Raw genomic sequence first — 16504 nt, forward strand, 5'->3', positions numbered from 1 at the left:
CTTCCAGGGAGGGATTGCTGCTCTATTTTATTGGTGGGGATGGGTCCTGGAGAATGGAGCCTAGGGAAGGGTCTGAAGGTGAAGACTCGGGGTGTGGGCTGGGGTGGAGCCCCGGCTTCCCCCTTTCTCACACTCTGCCTGCTCCCCTGAAGGGAGGCAGACTTGGGCTGGGCAGCACATCTCAGAGGTCGGTCGGGGTCAGGGTCTGCAGCCTATGTGCCCACAGCGGCGTTTGTAGTGGACGGGAAGGGCAGTACAAATGTTGCCGAAGCTAAAGTGGCTTCAGAGTCATCAAAGCTTATCCAAAGGGTGAGAGCCAGGCATTGGCGGTGGCCAGGTCTGAGACAGGTCCTGGGAAGGGGTGCACGCACTTAGGTGGGAGTGCCCAGGTGCATGCTCACAGCACCCAGGATCACATACTTGATGCCTTCCCTGGACAGGAGAAGAGGCCTGTAGCTCAGACCTCCTCCTGACCCAGTAGCTCACGCTCCCAGCCCCGGCTCTGGGGACCAGAAATCGCCTGTGGAGGCGGGCCTGGCACTCGCCGCATGCTCTCTGCTGCCCCCTTGTGTACGGCCAGAGCACTGAGCAGCTGTGCAGCTAGCAGGAACTCTGTGATCTGAACCACCGCAAGCACTATAGCCCCGCCACCCAGGGCCGGGGCGCTGTGGTGCAGCCACCACCGCAGGCGTGGCCCGCAGCCTTCCAAGTGCACCACTCTTCCGGCTGCAGCCTCGTCCAGGTGCAGGGCCCCGGAGCCACACTGTATGTCGACGGAGGCGCCATCTTCCGGCGGGTCAATGCAACAGGAGGCGGGGAGACTGCAGGCCTGGACCCCTGGGGCGCTGCAGTTGAAGTACCTGCAATGTAGGTGGACAGCCATCAGGCCTGGAGGCGTGGAGCATTGTCCTGGGGCTGAGCGCTGTGTGGGAGTCTCCTACAGACTTTCAATCGCCCCCCCCACAGGCACACATGTGCACTGCACACGTGCTCACATGCATGTTTGCTGAGCACTGTTGCACGTGAACATGCACACAGAGCCGTACCCTGCTTTCTGTAATGCCTCCTCTCACATGACAGCTCTCTGCACAGTCAGGCAGAAGATAGGCATGGTCTTGGCGGGAAGGGGACTGTTTGGAGAGACAGCATGAGGAGGGGTAAGACCCCTCAATCAGCAGGAGTTCTGACAGGGTTTGCAGCAGCAGAGTGGGATCAGGAATGAGTGGTCTGCGGTGGAGACGGGCCAGTGAGTCTGTCCGTCAGTGTGTGTGTGAGCGCACCTGGGCATGAGCACACGTGAAAGTGAGGACTGCACACATGTTCATGTGTGTGTATCAGCACACGAGCATGTGTGATAAATGAGGGGTGTGTGTGCATGTGTGGGTGTGTAGATTAGAGGTGGGATGTGTGCACACCTGAAAGAGAGAGCACTGTGTGTGTACATGTGTGTGATTGTGCGAGCTCGTGTGGGTGTGGGAGTATCATGGGTGGTTGTGTGTACACCTGAGACTGTGTATGTCTATGTGTGTGTGCATGTACGTGATTATGTGAGTTTCGTGGGTGGATGTGTATTTGCCTCAGTGTGCTGTGAGTCAGTGGATGTGTGTACATGTGTGTTTGTGCACATATGAACATACATGAGTGTATGCAATGAGTGTGAGCACACAAGTGTATGCACTTGTGAGTGTGTGTGGCCGGTCCTCCCCTTGACCCTCGACTCACGGGTTCCGTTGCCAGTCCTGATAGGAAACAGCCCCGCAGCACCTCAACCTGAGCTGCACTTGGTCCAGGTAGAAGCACAGGTCCTGGTCCTTCTGGTAGCGGATGATGGCTACCTGCAGGGCGTGGTCCAGGCTGTCCTGCAGCGAGCCCCAGAGGGCCACCACCAGGGCACTGCCCACAGCTTCCAGCACCAGACAGGTGAGCAGACTGGCAGAGAAGCAGCGTAGCAGGCAGGTGGTCTCACACAGGGCACCCAGGCAGCCGACCAGGCTCACAGTGCTGACCACTAGCCCCCCCAGAGCCAGCCCCAGCATGGGGTGTGTAGGCAGGTTGCACCCCCAACCACTCCCGACAGGCCCCTTGAGGACCAGACCCCAGAGGCTGACCGCCAGGCCCAGCAGGCCCAGCAGGGAGAAGAGGAAGTTGGTCAGAAAGATCAGATACTTGCTGCAGGCGTTCCCAGCAGAGAGGGATGAGGCTAGAGGCCCCCGAAGGCGGCCGCCCCTGGACCGGCCCTTGGCCATGTGTTTCTCCTGGGACAATGGGTACTGTTGGCTGTAAGTGTGTGGGCTGCTCGAGGAGGGGGGTGGCACCAGCCCCACCGCATTCTGCCAAGGAAGGAAGAACAGGGGGCTCAGCAGAATGCCCCCAGGTTGACCACAGATGGAGTCATGCTTCCCAAAAAGTGACTCTTTCCCTGTGTGGCAGTCCTGTTTGTGAAAGAGCCCTGGTGTGCTATAGGAAGCACCGAAATGTTCTCCTCAAGGTTGGTAGTTCAAACCCAGCAGCCTGGGGGAAAGATGAAGCTTTTGCTCCCGTGAAGACGGGGCGCTATGAGTCGAGGTTTGCTGGATGGCCGTGGTTTGTTAGGGTGCAGAAGCCATATGAAGAAGGTTGGGTCCTGGTGTCTAGTAAGGCGAGCAGAGTGGACACAGGCGTACAGGGGACACCAGGGATGCCAAGGGTGCTGCATACACCAGATACGAGGAGAGAGGTCCCGGAAGGAACAGGCCAGGGCCTGCCATGGGGTGCCCAGGGCACAGAGGAGGCTCTGGTGGAACTGGCCACACCTCTCCTCTCCTCCATGGAGACCTATCTTCAGTGACCCCTGAGGCTTGGAGAACTGAGCGCCTGCTTCACTGGACCCCTCAATGGAATCTTCAGCCCCCTAAAGCCCCCTATTTCCCACTCTCCCCACAAGTGTGGGAGGAGACCCTCTGTTCAGGGAGGGAGGAGATCCTGTCTCTGACCCTCAGCCACACTCCCAGTGTCCAGTTGTACCAGTGACCTGTCTGACTTGGGCAGAATTTGAAAGCTCTGGCAGAACTGAGGCTTGCACTGAGGCTGGTCTGTCCCTCTGATCTCAGGCAGAGGAGAGCCCCAGAATCCACCAATGAGCAGGAGCCCAGGTCAGCCCAGGGCACTGAGGTCAGCTCAGGGGGCCAGCCTGCTTAAATGGCTGCTGCAAAAGTGATGAGTGCTGGGGAAAAGATCACTGTCACCCCCTAAGCCAGAGGGGTACCTCCCAGAGTCATTGCCCAGGGGCCTGAGCTAGGCTGAGTGGTGTGGGGGTGGGGAAGGGGAGCAAAAAGGGCAAGGGGGTGTCACAGGGGACCAGTGTCAGCTGCGAGAGGTCTGATGACCTGAGCACTTTCCTGCCTCGTGAACCCCACCACAATTGTGGCATCTCCTCCAAGGATGTCCCACCAGAGGACAGGCAGGAAGGTCTGTGGGGGGTGGGGGGCGGGTAGGAACCAGGGCCTCCTGCGGGGTCTTTGGGGCCAGTGAGGAGACAGGTCGCAGCTCACCTGGACAAGCAAGGGGCTCCTTTCCTCCACCTCCATCCTCTGGCAGAAGGGGAGCCTTGAGTTGGAGAGAGAGGCCGGTCGGTCCCAGAACCTCTCCAGCAATAATGGAGTCTTCTCTAGACACCAGACTCTGCGGTCCCAGAGGAATCATGTGACGAGTCACACGCCAGGGTTTAGAGCTGACTTGCCTATGGAGAGGAGAGTGGGCTCCCTTCTCCACTGGACTCCTCGCCTGGGCGCTAAGGGTGCCAAGGATCTGCGCCATCCCAATTCAGGGGTGCTTGGGGAGCTGCCTCACTGACGCCATTGCAGGGCCCAGCTGTGAACTCAGCTTTGCTCTGGGGGTGTTATGGATTGAATTATGACCTCTCCCCCCAAATAAGACCCTGTTTGGAAATAGGGGTTTTCTCCTTTTATGTTAATGAGGCCCTATGGTGGAGAGTAGATCCTACTGTTAATCACCTCTGAGTTATGAAAACAGCATCAAACATACACCCGCAGGACAGGTACCATCTCACCACGGAGACAGATGCAGCTACAAGCCAAGGATTGCTGGCAGCTACAAAGAGTCCTTGTGACGTGATGGTTAAGGCTTCAGTTGCAGACGGAAAGGTTAGCAGTTCAAACACACCCAATGGCTCCTCGGGAGACAGGCCTGTGCTCTCTGTAAAGATCACAGTCTAGAAAACCCTACGGGGCGGTTCTGCTCTGATACAGGGAGATACCAATTGACTGCAGCGTCTAAGCAACACCACCAGAAGCTGCAGGAACCAGGAGGACCTCCCCCTACATCTAGCACCTTGACCTCAGAGGAGAAAGCAGGAAATGACCTTAACAGAAGGAGTAGTAGTAAAAGACCACGACTAAGTCTACACGGTGCAGGTAAGAATATTTGTTGTTGTTGTTAGACGTCATCAAGTCACTACTGACTCACAGCCACCCTATGTAAAACAGAAGGAAACACTGACCGGTCCTGGGCCAACCTCACCATTGTGGCCACGTTTGAGCCCACTGATGCTGCCACTTTGCCAATCCATCTCGCTGGGCGTCTTCCTCTTTTTTCTCTGACCCTCCACCCTACCAAACATGATACCCTTCTCCAGCAACTGGTCCCTCCTGACAATGTGTCTGAAATATGAGAGATGAGGTTTGGCCATCCTGGCCTCCAAGAAGCACTCTGGCTGCACTTCTTCCAATACAGATCTGTTGGTTCTTTTGGCAGCCCATGGCACTTTTAATATTCTCCTCCAATACCATAACTCAAATGCATCAATTCTTCTATGGTCTTTCTTAGTCACTGTCCAGCTTTCACATGCATATGAGGTTATAAAAAATACCATGGCTTAGGTTAGGCACACCTTAGTCCTCAAGCTGACATCTTTGCTTTTCAACACTTTAAAAAGGTCTTGTGCAGCAGATTTGCCTAATGCAATACATTGCCTGATTTCTTTTTTTTTTTTTTGCCTTTTCAAGTTTTTATTTTTATACATTTTTTTGTATTAAAAAGAAAAGCACAATTACCACAAATTACAAAGGACTAAAGCACATTGCCTGATTTCTTGACTGCTGCTTCCAACAGTTGATCCAAGAAGAACGAAATCTTAGACAACTTCAATCTTTTCTCCGTTGATAAGAATGTTGCTTATTGGTCCAGTGGTGAGGATTTTTGTTTTCTTAACATTTTGATGGAATCCATACTAAAGGCTGTGGTCTTTGATCTTCATCCGTAAATGTTTTAAGTCTTCTTCACTTTCAGCAAGCAAGGTTGTATCATCTGCATATCACAGGTTGTTAATGAGTCTTCCTCCAGACCTGATGCCACATTTTTCTTCTTATAACCCAGGTTCTCAGATGATTTGCTCAGCATACAGGTTGAATAAGTATGGTGTAAGAATACAACCCTGTTGCACACCTTTCTTAATTTTAAACCATTCAGTGTTCCCATATTCTGTTCGAACAACTGCCTCTTGGTCCAGGTACAGATTCCTCATGAGCACAATTAAGTGTTCAGGAATACTCATACTTCGCGATGTTGTCCATAGCTTGTCATGATCCACACAATCAAAAGCCTTTGTGTAGTCAATAAAGCACAGGTAAACATCTTTCTGGTATTCTCTGCTTTCAGCCAAGATCCATCGGGTATCAGCATTGATATCCATTGTTCCACATCCTTTTCTGAATCTGGCTTGAACCTCTGCAAGTTCTCTGTCAATGTATGCTTGTAGCCGTTTCTGTATTACCTTTAGTAACACTTTACTCGCTATGGTAACCTATAGTATCCTTGCAGTTGAGACAGGCTTTATTCAAAGTGTGAGGTCAAAAACATTCTCTGTGCTACGACATGAGACAGGGTTGGTGGCTGGTGGCTGTGTGCCGTGGAATCAGTTCCGACTCATAGTGACCCTGTACAGGGTTTCCAAGGCTGTAAATCTTTATGGGAGCAGAACGCCTCATCTTTCTCCCTTGGAACAGCTGGTGGTTTCAAACTGCTGACCTTGCGGTTCGCAGTCTGATTCGTAACTACTACGCTACCAGAGCTCCTTGGGTTGGGACAAATCATTGCTTAAAACATGTACCTCATTTTGAAACCCCCCCCCTCATTGTTAAGACCTCCACAATTGGCCTCCTGGAAGCTTCTTATTGGCTGGTTCTATCTCCACCTTGTGTCTCAAATCCCTTGGCTGCATCCCATGTTTCTCTCTGATGCACCTCATCCATCAGCCAATCCTATCTTGTCTTTCCCATCATTTGTTCTGGAACCAGCCACCTCTTGACTTTTGTTGCCACCTTCTTCTGTCCTCCAGACCTTTACATTAGCTGCCTCAGGGGTCTCTCTGATTCTCCACCTGCACCTTCCCCTCCACTGTCTGTTCTTAATTGAACCTCCGGAAGGATCCTTCTAAAATATAACAGAGCACGTTTCTCCTCTGTTCTCGACCCTCCAAAGGCTCTTCATGCTTGAAATTCAGTACAAACGTTTTTTTGTCCATGTGGTTCCTCATGATCCAGCTTCCCCTCCCTCCCTCATTCCTTCACACTGGTCCCTTCATTGTTCCTGGGAATGTGCTGTCTCCCATCCTATCTGCAAAGATCTCTTTATCTGGAACTACAAACTTCACCTCTTAGAGATCTTTTTTGACCAGCTTATTTGAAATAGCCTCTAACATTCCATCCTGTTCCTTGTTTTGGTGATCTTCCTGACCTGACACATTTATATGCTGATCTCCTCCTCATCTTCTCCCACTGGAAAATCCCACCGGGTCAGGGGTCTTTCTGCTCTCCCGCCAGCATTTGAAGTCCTAGAAGTGAACATATCAGGAGCATTGTCACAGAAATGCATATGAGTGAGGGAAGGGAAGGCAGGCTTAGTAGTAATTTCCTTGATTTTCAGCAAGGGGGATAAGCAAAGACAATCTGAATAGAAACCATGGGGTTAAAACAGATCTTTGCCTCTAGCAGCATGGTGGGTTGTGTTGCTAACAGCAAAACCAGCAGTTCGAATCTATCAGCTGCTCTGCGGGAGAAAGATGAGACTTTCTGCTCTTGTAAAGATTTACAGCCTTGGAAACCCTGTACAGGGTCCTTATGAGTAGGAACTGACTCGGTGACACATAATCACCAACCACTAACAGAAACAGTGCTCCCTAAACGGAAACTCCCCCTTGGTAGCCACTAATAAACTCTGGTCTCTAACAGGTTCCTATTCTAGATACTTCCGAAAAAGGGAACCGGTTCAACTTGGTACATTGTTTTCAAGGTTCAGTCACAGTAGCAGTTTGTATGTGACTTCATTTATCTGTATGACTGAGTAGTATCCCACTGTGCTATGAAGAGATAACAGTTTACTTCTCCATCCACCTGTTAAAACACACTTTTCCCCCCCATCTTTTGACGGTTGTATACTGCAATGAACATTGGTATGCAAACTTTCAGACCTTATACCATTATAGACAAAATCTCCGACTAGGTGCGAATCAAATCTTCGTGCGGCACTGTAGGGTAGGTATTGGATTGCTCACTGCAAGGTCAAGGGTTCAAACCCACTAGCAGCTCCTCAGAAACCTTATGTAGGGTCACTATGAGTTGAGCCGGCTCAAAGGCACTTCACAACAGGTACCAAATGAAAATGTGGGGCAAGCACGCTTGTTCAAAACCATTGAAAATTTAAAGATGGAGACAGCAGGGCGTGGAACCAGACTCTTTTGAGCAACCCAGGTTAGGGACCTATGAAGCGGATTCTTATTGTAGTTATATTCTAAAATATTCCAACCTCATTTCTTCTTCTTAGGTCAAATTTAGGGTAAATATGAACATGGGTGTGTGAGTTATTAGAGGCAAAATCAGCTACTATCAGCTAAACGAGTTCCGGTGTTAAACGAGTTCTAGTGTGGCGCTGTAGGAGAAGCATTGGATTGCTATCCTCAAGGTCGGCAGTTCAAACTCACCAGCCTCCATACAGAGTCGCTATGGGTCACAACCGACCCGACAGCACTTAACAACAATCCCCCCAATGGTTATTTCTGGGTAAGATTTCGGATGCTTATTTGTGTTTCTCCGTTGAACTTCGTTTTGCATTGCTAGAATCTTTAACAATGGGCATAAAGTCATCTTCCGAAAACGTTCCCCATTGCATGCTGAGCTTCCTGAGGCTAGTTTGCTCCGGGAGGGGCGTGGCCAGGCAGGGAGGGGGGTGGGGCATTGTAGTCTCGCTCCACCCGCGGGCCCGGGACCGCGCTGCGCATGTGCCAGCCGTTGGTGGGCCGGAACCTCCTTTGCTGGACTGTGAGCCCGGGGGAGCGCGTTGAGTGTGGCGCCCGGACGTCGGCGCTGGTGGAGGCCGGGCGGGCGAAGCTGGAGCGGCGGTGGCGGTGGCGGAGGGAGGCCGGGGCCGGGGCTGAGGCCGGGGCAGGGGCTGTGAGGCCCTTGGGGCGGCAGGCGGCGGCGGCCCAGGGTTCGAGCCCGGAGGGAGGAGCAGCTGCCATGGCCGAGAGCATCGTGAGTTGCGGCGGCCGGGCGGGAGCGGGGCGCCGGGATGAGGCAGCAGATTTACCGGCCTCGGCCTGTGGAGAGGCGGTCCGCGAAACGGCCCCTTCCTCTTCTTCTTGTCTTTCTCCGGGGTTACCGGACTCCCTTCCTCGACTTTTATCTCCCTCGACTTCATGCCATCCCTGACCCCAACTGGATGATTTGCGGCTCTGGTTTCTGCGCGGGGCTGGGAAGGGCCGGCCCTTCCAGGAGGGAGGTCGAGGTGCTCTGAAGAGACCAGCCCCTCATCCCCACCCGTTTCCCTGTCCTCGGCCCCTCTCGCTCCCTCAGTAAGTGCCTCGTCATGAGTCCCGGGAGAGCCGTCTCCTCCGACGGGAGACCTGTTTAAAAGGATTACCATAAAGGAAGTCGATCTTAGTTTTTCCCTGAGATTAGGAAGTGGCCGCCTCCCGTTTCCCCTTCAAGTAAGAAAGTCAGTGCGAATCGCAGGGGGAAACCTGGTCTTTGTTTCACTTACGGAAAGTTTACCATCGAGGCAGGACCCTTGGAGCCAAAGGCCCGGGGACAGGCGACAGGCGACAGGCGGGAAGTGAGGCCGCCCTGGGGCAGGTGGTGTTCAGGTTGAGCGCAGTGACAGCCGCTTGGCCAGGTGTCCAGATGGTGGGACGTGTGTCTCCCCGGAGCTGCAGGCTGTGCCCGCGAGTCCACGGTGCTTACTCGGCTCTCCAGGGCCTAAGAAAGCCTGGGAAGTCGCCACCATTGAAAAGCAAGATGTTCTTCCTCTCGAAGTAGAATCTGCTTCCAGGAGTCCCCCAAATGTCTATTAGGGTGGGCTTTGCCACGGGGGGTGGGGGTGGCGGTCGTCGAGTCCCTTGTCCCATTTACTGGATGTGTGAAGGATGAAAACAGGTCTTTCGTTTGAAATGGATTTCACTAGACTTTCTTCTCAAAACTTGAGTGGGTAGCACTGATTTCCAACTCCCCAGTGCTTCAGTAAGGAGCTCTGGGAGCGCAGTGCTTACCAAGCGGGCTGTTAACCTCCAGGTCAGCAGTTGGAAACTCCCAGCTGTTCCGCGGGAGAAAGAGGAGGCGTTCTGCTCCCATAAAGATTTCCAGCCTCGGAAACCCAGTACAGGGTCGCTATGGGTCAGAACCGACTCCACAGCACAGAACACAACAAATGCTTCAATAACCCCAAGAAGAATTCTGGGCTACTTTCCTTTCTTTGTACCAGGGAAACCTTTATACGAGGTGGTGTGCATCCTTATTCCCAGATCTGCGTGTCCTCAGGGATTCAGTTTTGTACTTGGAGGCCAACATCCCTCAGCACAGATTATATTTTGTCACTTGTTAAATGCTGGACTATTGCATGTAAAATGACTTCTAAGTTTGTCAGACTTTTCAGGAACATTTGAGCCTGACCTTTAGCTCCTTGAAGAGTTGAAGACACGCTCTTGTTCCTGCCTGCACTAGGAAGAGAAAGAATCGTGTTCTGACTGCCTGGTTGGCAGAGATATATTTCAGAAGCAAGTGGGAGTATTTACCTAATGCCTGTGCTGTGCATTCTGAAAATATGGTTTCTGAGGTACTGAGTCCAGACAGTGGAGAACCCCAGAATCAAACGTTTAGAAAACAAAATTTGAGTGAGAAAATGAAATAAGAAATGTTCCGTGCTCTTAACCCTTGGGGTAGTCATTGGGAGTTTTCATAAACGAACCTGAAAAGTTGAGAACAATACGAGGATCGAGTTTTTTCAGTCAAGTAAAAATAAAACCAGAAAGATAGGAAAATCTACATTATTAATCAGCTTGATTAAAAAACTGAGAAAGTTCAGACCATAAACCTTTGTGAGGTTGTGTCATGTCAGTGACACTTTTTCTTGATGTGACTTGTGCCATTTTTCTTCTGCTGTCGAATTGGTTTAAATGCAGTGTCCAGTGCAGTGGCTGCTAAGAGACTGCTTCCGGTGTGCCACCCCTGCTGTCCCTCTGGTGGTGGAAGCTGCCTCTGCCCGGCTGTTTGCAGCGGGCGGGCCCTTTTCACACTCCCTGCCTTCAGAGCAGGAACTTGTACAGTCAGCAAACAAGCTTCAAGTCCTGGAATGTGACGCTCCCTGTCCCCTGCTCTTTCAGGCCTCCTCCCATTTCATTGCCATGAAAATACTTTTACAACTCTAGTAGCTTTTACTATGATATTAAAAAAAAGCCTTAATTTTTTTCAATCTTTTTATTTAAAATAAATTATGAGACAGATTTTGTTTCTCTTAAGTCAGTCTAGTGTCTGTGTTTAGATCTTGGAACAAAGTGAAATTGTTTTTTAAAGAAGCCAGTCATTCATGACTGATGGTGTTTATTTTTATACATTTCAAAGTCTGAAGAGAAAGATCGATTTTTTATGGTGGGCCAAGATTGAAGTTGTATTTTCCTGAGGAAAGCAGATTTGGGAATGGGGCAGTACTCAGGGTATCTTGTGTTCTCCTCCTGGATGCTGATGACTTGCTCCTTTTGCTTCTTGGAGTGATGGGAGAGGCAGGCGTAGCTTTCTGTTTCACTGACCTAGGTGCTGACACCAGATTGGGACCTTACTATTCTTTGTTTCATTTATAACAGATAATCCGTGTCCAGTCCCCAGAAGGGGTGAAGCGGATTACAGCAACAAAGAGAGAAACAGCTGCAACCTTTTTGAAAAAGGTACTTATGGCTCTTCCTCGTCCCCCGTGATCCCATCCACTTGTTGCCTTTCCTCATTCCTTGTGTCCTGATCTCCCCCAAGTTCAGTTTCCTGTATGTCCTTTATTATGGTTGGGTAGACTTGCTGTAGGATCAGATGTGTGCCTCAGCTGATCTCTCCCTAAAACTGTAGGATCAAGATAAGTGTATTTTCCTGGAATAATGTATATATTTGGAAATTTTATTGTGGTGAAAATAATACATAACAAGACATGCCGTCCCAACCATTTCTACTTGTATAATTCAGTAACATGGATTTCATTTTTCAAGTCATTCAGCCATTCTTGCTATTTATGTCTGAATCATTCCATCACCATTAACATCATTTCAGTGCCCCATAAGAAACACTCCTTTCCCCTCCCTCCCACCCTGGTAGCCACTTAGAATCCTTGGTTTCTACATATTTATTTTATGTAAGTGCACTCGTACAGTCTGGCCCTTTTGCTACTGACGCATCTCGCTCAGCATGTTTTCACGTTTCCTCTGTGCCATGACCTACCTCAGGACTTTCTCTTTATCACTGAGTAAGAATGTTCTATTGTACGTTGTTGATAGGTGCCTTTTAGTTCATTCCGACTCATAGGTACCCGATGCAGAATAGAACAAGCTGCCTGATCCTGCGCCATTTGTGCAAGCCCATTGTTGCGGTCACTGTCAGTCCATCTTGTTGGGGAAGGTGGGGGAGGTCTTCCTTTGTTGCTAACCCTTCACTTTACTAAGTATGATGTCGTTCTCTAGGCATGAGTCCCTTCTTGACTACTTGTCCAAAGTACAAGAGACACAGGCTCATCATCACACCTCTAAGGAGAGTTCCAATTCTACTTCTTCCAAGACTGATTTGTTTTTTCTTCTGACACTTTTGATCTCTTCTCCAGCACCGTAATTTACATGCGCTGATTCTTCTCTAGTCTCCTGTTCATTGTCCAGCATTCACCTGCATACGAAGCCACTGAAAACCCCATGGCTTGGGCCAGGTGCTCCTTAGTCCTCAAACTGACTTCATTGCGCTTTAACACTTTTCAAGGAGGTTCTTTTACTGCAGATTTCTTGACTGCTGCTTCAATGAGAAGTGATGTGGATGGATCCAAACAAAGTGAGGTTCTTGACAGCTTGGATCTTTTTTCTGCTTTGTTGTATGTAAGGAGTTGTGGTGTGATGCTGTACCGTAGGTACTGGACTGCAAAGTTGGTTTGGCAAAGTCGCTATGAGTTGGAACTGACCCAGTGGCACTTAATAACAAAAGCAGTTAGACGTACGTATCATTTTGAGTCCTGGTGTGGCGCTGTGGACTAATGCGTCAGACTGCAAAGTTGTTTGAACTGCAAGGTCCATGGTTCAAGCTCACCATCTGCTCCGTGGAAACCCTATACAGGGTTGTTATGGGTTAGAATCGACTCAGCGGCACTTAACAACAACAACAACAACATCATTTTGTGTCTCCACTCATCTGTTGGCTGCCATTTAGATTATTTGAGGTTTTGCCTGTGCTACAGTGAACCCTATACATGGTCACTATGAGTTGTAACCGACTCGACGGCACTTAACAACAACTACAGCAGTGAACACTGGTGAGTAGCATTCTGTTTGCATTCTTTGGAGCGTACAGTCAGGTCCGGGACTCTCTGTCTGACTGTGAGGAACCACCAGTCTCCGTGTTGAGTTCTCGTGAGAGAGAGTTCCCATTTCTCTCCAGCCTCGGCAGCACCTGGTGGTTTTCGTTGTTTTGATCATTGGCATTGTAATTGAGGTAAGGTGGTATATAACAGTTTAGTAATAGTTTAAACAGTGAAAACCGGAGAGATTCTTAGAGGTCCGTTGAAGGGTGGTTACAGTTCATACCAGGCTGTACCATGCTCAATTAAAAAGGACGAGGTGACTCTGTGTCCCGAGTGCATTACTGAGTGAAACAAAGAATGTGCAGGAAAGAATAACATGTCGAATGGCCCCAGTTTGTTCTCTGAAAACTGAAGCCACGTGCGGGTGTGTGCCAGAGTGTACATGCTGAACTTGGGGTAACCCCAGTATGAGGGACCCACTTTAAAAATAATTTGTTGTGAACTGTTTACAGAGCAGATCATCGGTTTTGCATTCAACAAATTCTATGCACGTCATTTCATCGAGATTGCAATCGCCTCCAGCATAGAGATGCTACAGCAAATGGAAGAAATGAGGAGGTAAAAGAGCTGAATAGAAAATGTCAAAGGGCAGTTCAAGAAGACAGTTATTATAATACCAAATATTACAAAGAAATGTGTAAAGATCTGGAGTTAGAAAACCAAAAGGGAAGGATATGCTCAGCATTTCTCAAACTAAAAGAACTGAAGTAAAAATTAAAATCTCAACTTGCAATTTTGAATGATGCAGAGAGCCTCAAAGGAAGATGAAGGTAATAGAGTCACTGTGCCAAAAAGAAATGATAGATGCTCAGCCATGCCAGAGGCAGCAATGATCAAGAGCCAGTGGCACTGAAGGAAGAAGTCCAAGGTGCACTGAAGACATTGGCAAAGAACAAGGCTCTGGAAACAGATGGAATACAAAGTGAAATCTTTCAGCAAACTGATGCAGCACTGGAGGCACTCACTCATCTATGCCAAGAAATTTGGAAGACAGCTACCTGGTCAACTGATTAGAAAGGAGCCAGATTTGGCCCATTCCAAAGAGAAGTGGCCCAGCAGAATGTGGGAATCATTAATATTACATGCAAGTCAAATATTGCTCAAGATCATTAAAAAAATGGCTGTAACAGTACATTGACAGGGAACTGCCAGAGCTTCAAGCCAGGTTCAGACGAGGACATTAGATTATCTTGGTTGAAAGCAGAGACTACCAGTAAGATGTTTACTTGTGCTTTATTGACTATACAAAGACTTCCGACTGTGGATCATGACAAGGTGTGGAGAATGAGTATTCCGGAACACTTAATTGTGCTCATGAAGAACCTGAGCATAGACCAAGAGGCAGTTATTCAGACAGAACAAGAGGACACTGAATGATTTAAAATCAAGAGAGGTGTGTGCCAAGGATGTATTCTTTCACCATACTTATTCAGTCTGTACGCTAAGCAAATAATCCGAGACGCTGGATTACATGAAGAACTTGGCATCAGGATTGAAGAAAGACTCGTTAACAACCTGCGATATGCAGGTGATACAACTTTGCTTACTGAAAGTGAAGAGGACTTAAAATACTTGCTGATGAAGATCAAAGACCACAGCCTTCGGAATGGATTGCATCTCAATGTAAAGAAAACAAAAATCCTCACCACTGGACCAATAAACAACATCATGATAAATGGAGAAAGGATTGAAGTCGTCAAAACTTCATTTTGCTTGAGTCAACCATCAACACTCATAGAAGCAGCAGTCAAGAAATCAAGCAATGTATTGCATTAGGCACATCTGCTGCACAAGACCTCTTTAACGTGTTCAAGGGCAAAGACGTCAGTTTGAGGACTAAAGTATGTCCGACCCGAGCCATGGTAGTTTCACTTGCTTCATATGACAGTGAACAAGGAAAAGACCGTAGCAGAATTGATGCATTTGAGTTGTTATGATGGTAGAGAAGAATAAACGTACCATGGACTCTCCGAAGGACCAACAAATCTGTGTTGGAAGAAGTACAACAGAACGCTCCTTAGAATCCAAGATGGCCAGACTTCATCTGTCATACTTAGGACATATTATCAGGAGGGACCAGGACATGCACTTGGTAAAGTGGAGGGACAGCAAAAAGAGGGCAACCCCCCAATGAAATGGGTTGGCATAGTGGCAGCAACAGTGGTTTCAAGCGTAGCAGCAGTCGTGTGAATGGCTCAAGACTGTGTGCTGTTTTGTTTTATTGTAAATAGGGATGCTATGGGTTGGAACCGACTTGAGGATAATTATAATAACATCTGACTTCCTCCCTGGGTTTCTTGGTTCCATTCCTCCTCTTTTCCTCACTCTTCTGAATTTTGTCCTTAGGTCAGTGCTGCCCTTTGATCTTGAATGGTTGGTCATTTTATGGTGTTCATACCTCACTAGTGTTGTTGTCTCCCCATATATCTAAGTGTAGCTTGACTGAAAATGGAGTTCCAGATCTGAAGAGTGACCAAGGGTAATGTGATTCTTTTCAAAGCAGTTGGTAGTGGTAGCCAGGCACCATCTAGCCTTTCTGGCCTCAAGGTTGTAGAGACTGATGTTCACGTGGTGCGTCAATCCACTCACCTGGTTGTTTTCAATTGACTTCAGTTTTCCTCACTATTCTTTTCTCTACGCGGGAGAGACGAATAGTTGCACCTTAGGTGGCTGCTCGTTAGCTTTCAAGATCCCAGGTGCTACTCATTTAAGTAGGGTGTAGAACATTGTCTTTGGGGACTATGTTATACAAGAGGTCTGCTTTTGCTTTAAGCTGACCTGTGGGCCGGCCACTTATTGGAATCTAGCCACACTCTCTTGTGTATGTATTGTAGGTGGCTGCTTTTGAGCTGTGATGGCCAAGTTGAGTAGTTGCTAAAGAGGCCGTAGGGCCCACAAACCTGACAAAATGTACTCTGACTCGTCAGGAAAACGTTTGCAAACAGGTGGGGTTTTTGTAGTGGTAAGGGTGACCGACCGTTCTTTTTGCTTGAGCAGAAGGGTTGGTAGATTCTTGGATGTTAGAGGGGCAGGACCTCTTAGGGAGAATAGAGGTCAGTCTTTGTGTTTTCACAAAAGTAGAGACTGAAAGCCAGTGGACTGAGGGTCACACTGGGCCTCACACTGCCACTGAAACCACAGCACTTGTTTGGGACATTTAGTTTCTGAAATGTACTTGTCTCATGGTTTCACTGTAACTACTTAAAAAACAAAATGTAAGCCCACTGCTGGCAAGTCTGTTCTGACTCAGCAGTCCTGCAGAGCAGAGCAGAGCTGTCCTGCTGCTTTCAAGGTTGTCATCTTTGTGGGAGTAGATAGCCTCGTTTTTCTCCTATGGAGTGACTGGTGAGTCTGAACCACCGACCTTTCAGTTAGTGGCTCAATGCTTAACCCAGTGTGCCATCAGGGCTCCTCCTGTAGTTCTTCAGTGTTGTCTCCAGGCTTAAGAACCTCAAGAGCTGAGTTCATATGAGACATACTGTCCTGGAAGCCAGTTGATGTTTGCCAGCTAGGATGAAATGCTTTATGTCTAGTATCTAGACGTCTCAAGAATTTCTTTTCTCTGGATCATCAAACTGAAGCTATGTGGACAAGTCCTCTGTCTCTCTGGTTATTAATACACAGCTGGGGGTGGTGGGTGCTG

The 16504-nt window shown here is 48.8% G+C and overlaps 2 protein-coding genes across 2 annotated transcripts in view; one reads left to right on the forward strand and one right to left on the reverse strand.

The window, feature by feature from the left end:
• Positions 1 to 457: 457 nt before the first annotated feature.
• TSPAN10 (tetraspanin 10) lies at positions 458 to 3566 on the reverse strand. Its single transcript, XM_006869634.1, has 4 exons — positions 3531 to 3566; positions 3396 to 3449; positions 1723 to 2330; positions 458 to 860 (listed from the first exon to the last, which is right to left on the reverse strand). Exons 1-4 carry the CDS (start codon positions 3564 to 3566, stop codon positions 458 to 460), a joined length of 1101 nt encoding a protein of 366 aa, XP_006869696.1.
• Positions 3567 to 8352: 4786 nt separating this feature from the next.
• Positions 8353 to 16504, forward strand: part of NPLOC4 (nuclear protein localization 4 homolog (S. cerevisiae)) — a 48731-nt gene continuing 40579 nt past the window's right edge. Inside the window, exons 1-2 of the mRNA XM_006869509.1 lie at positions 8353 to 8525; positions 11126 to 11206. Of these exons, the coding sequence (XP_006869571.1) occupies positions 8511 to 8525; positions 11126 to 11206 (96 nt within the window). The 5' untranslated portion in view covers positions 8353 to 8510. The remainder of the gene's footprint in view (positions 8526 to 11125; positions 11207 to 16504) is intronic.

This window comes from Chrysochloris asiatica, unplaced genomic scaffold (genome assembly GCF_000296735.1).
Source record: "Chrysochloris asiatica unplaced genomic scaffold, ChrAsi1.0 scaffold00132, whole genome shotgun sequence".
NCBI classification, from domain to species: Eukaryota; Metazoa; Chordata; class Mammalia; order Afrosoricida; family Chrysochloridae; genus Chrysochloris; species Chrysochloris asiatica.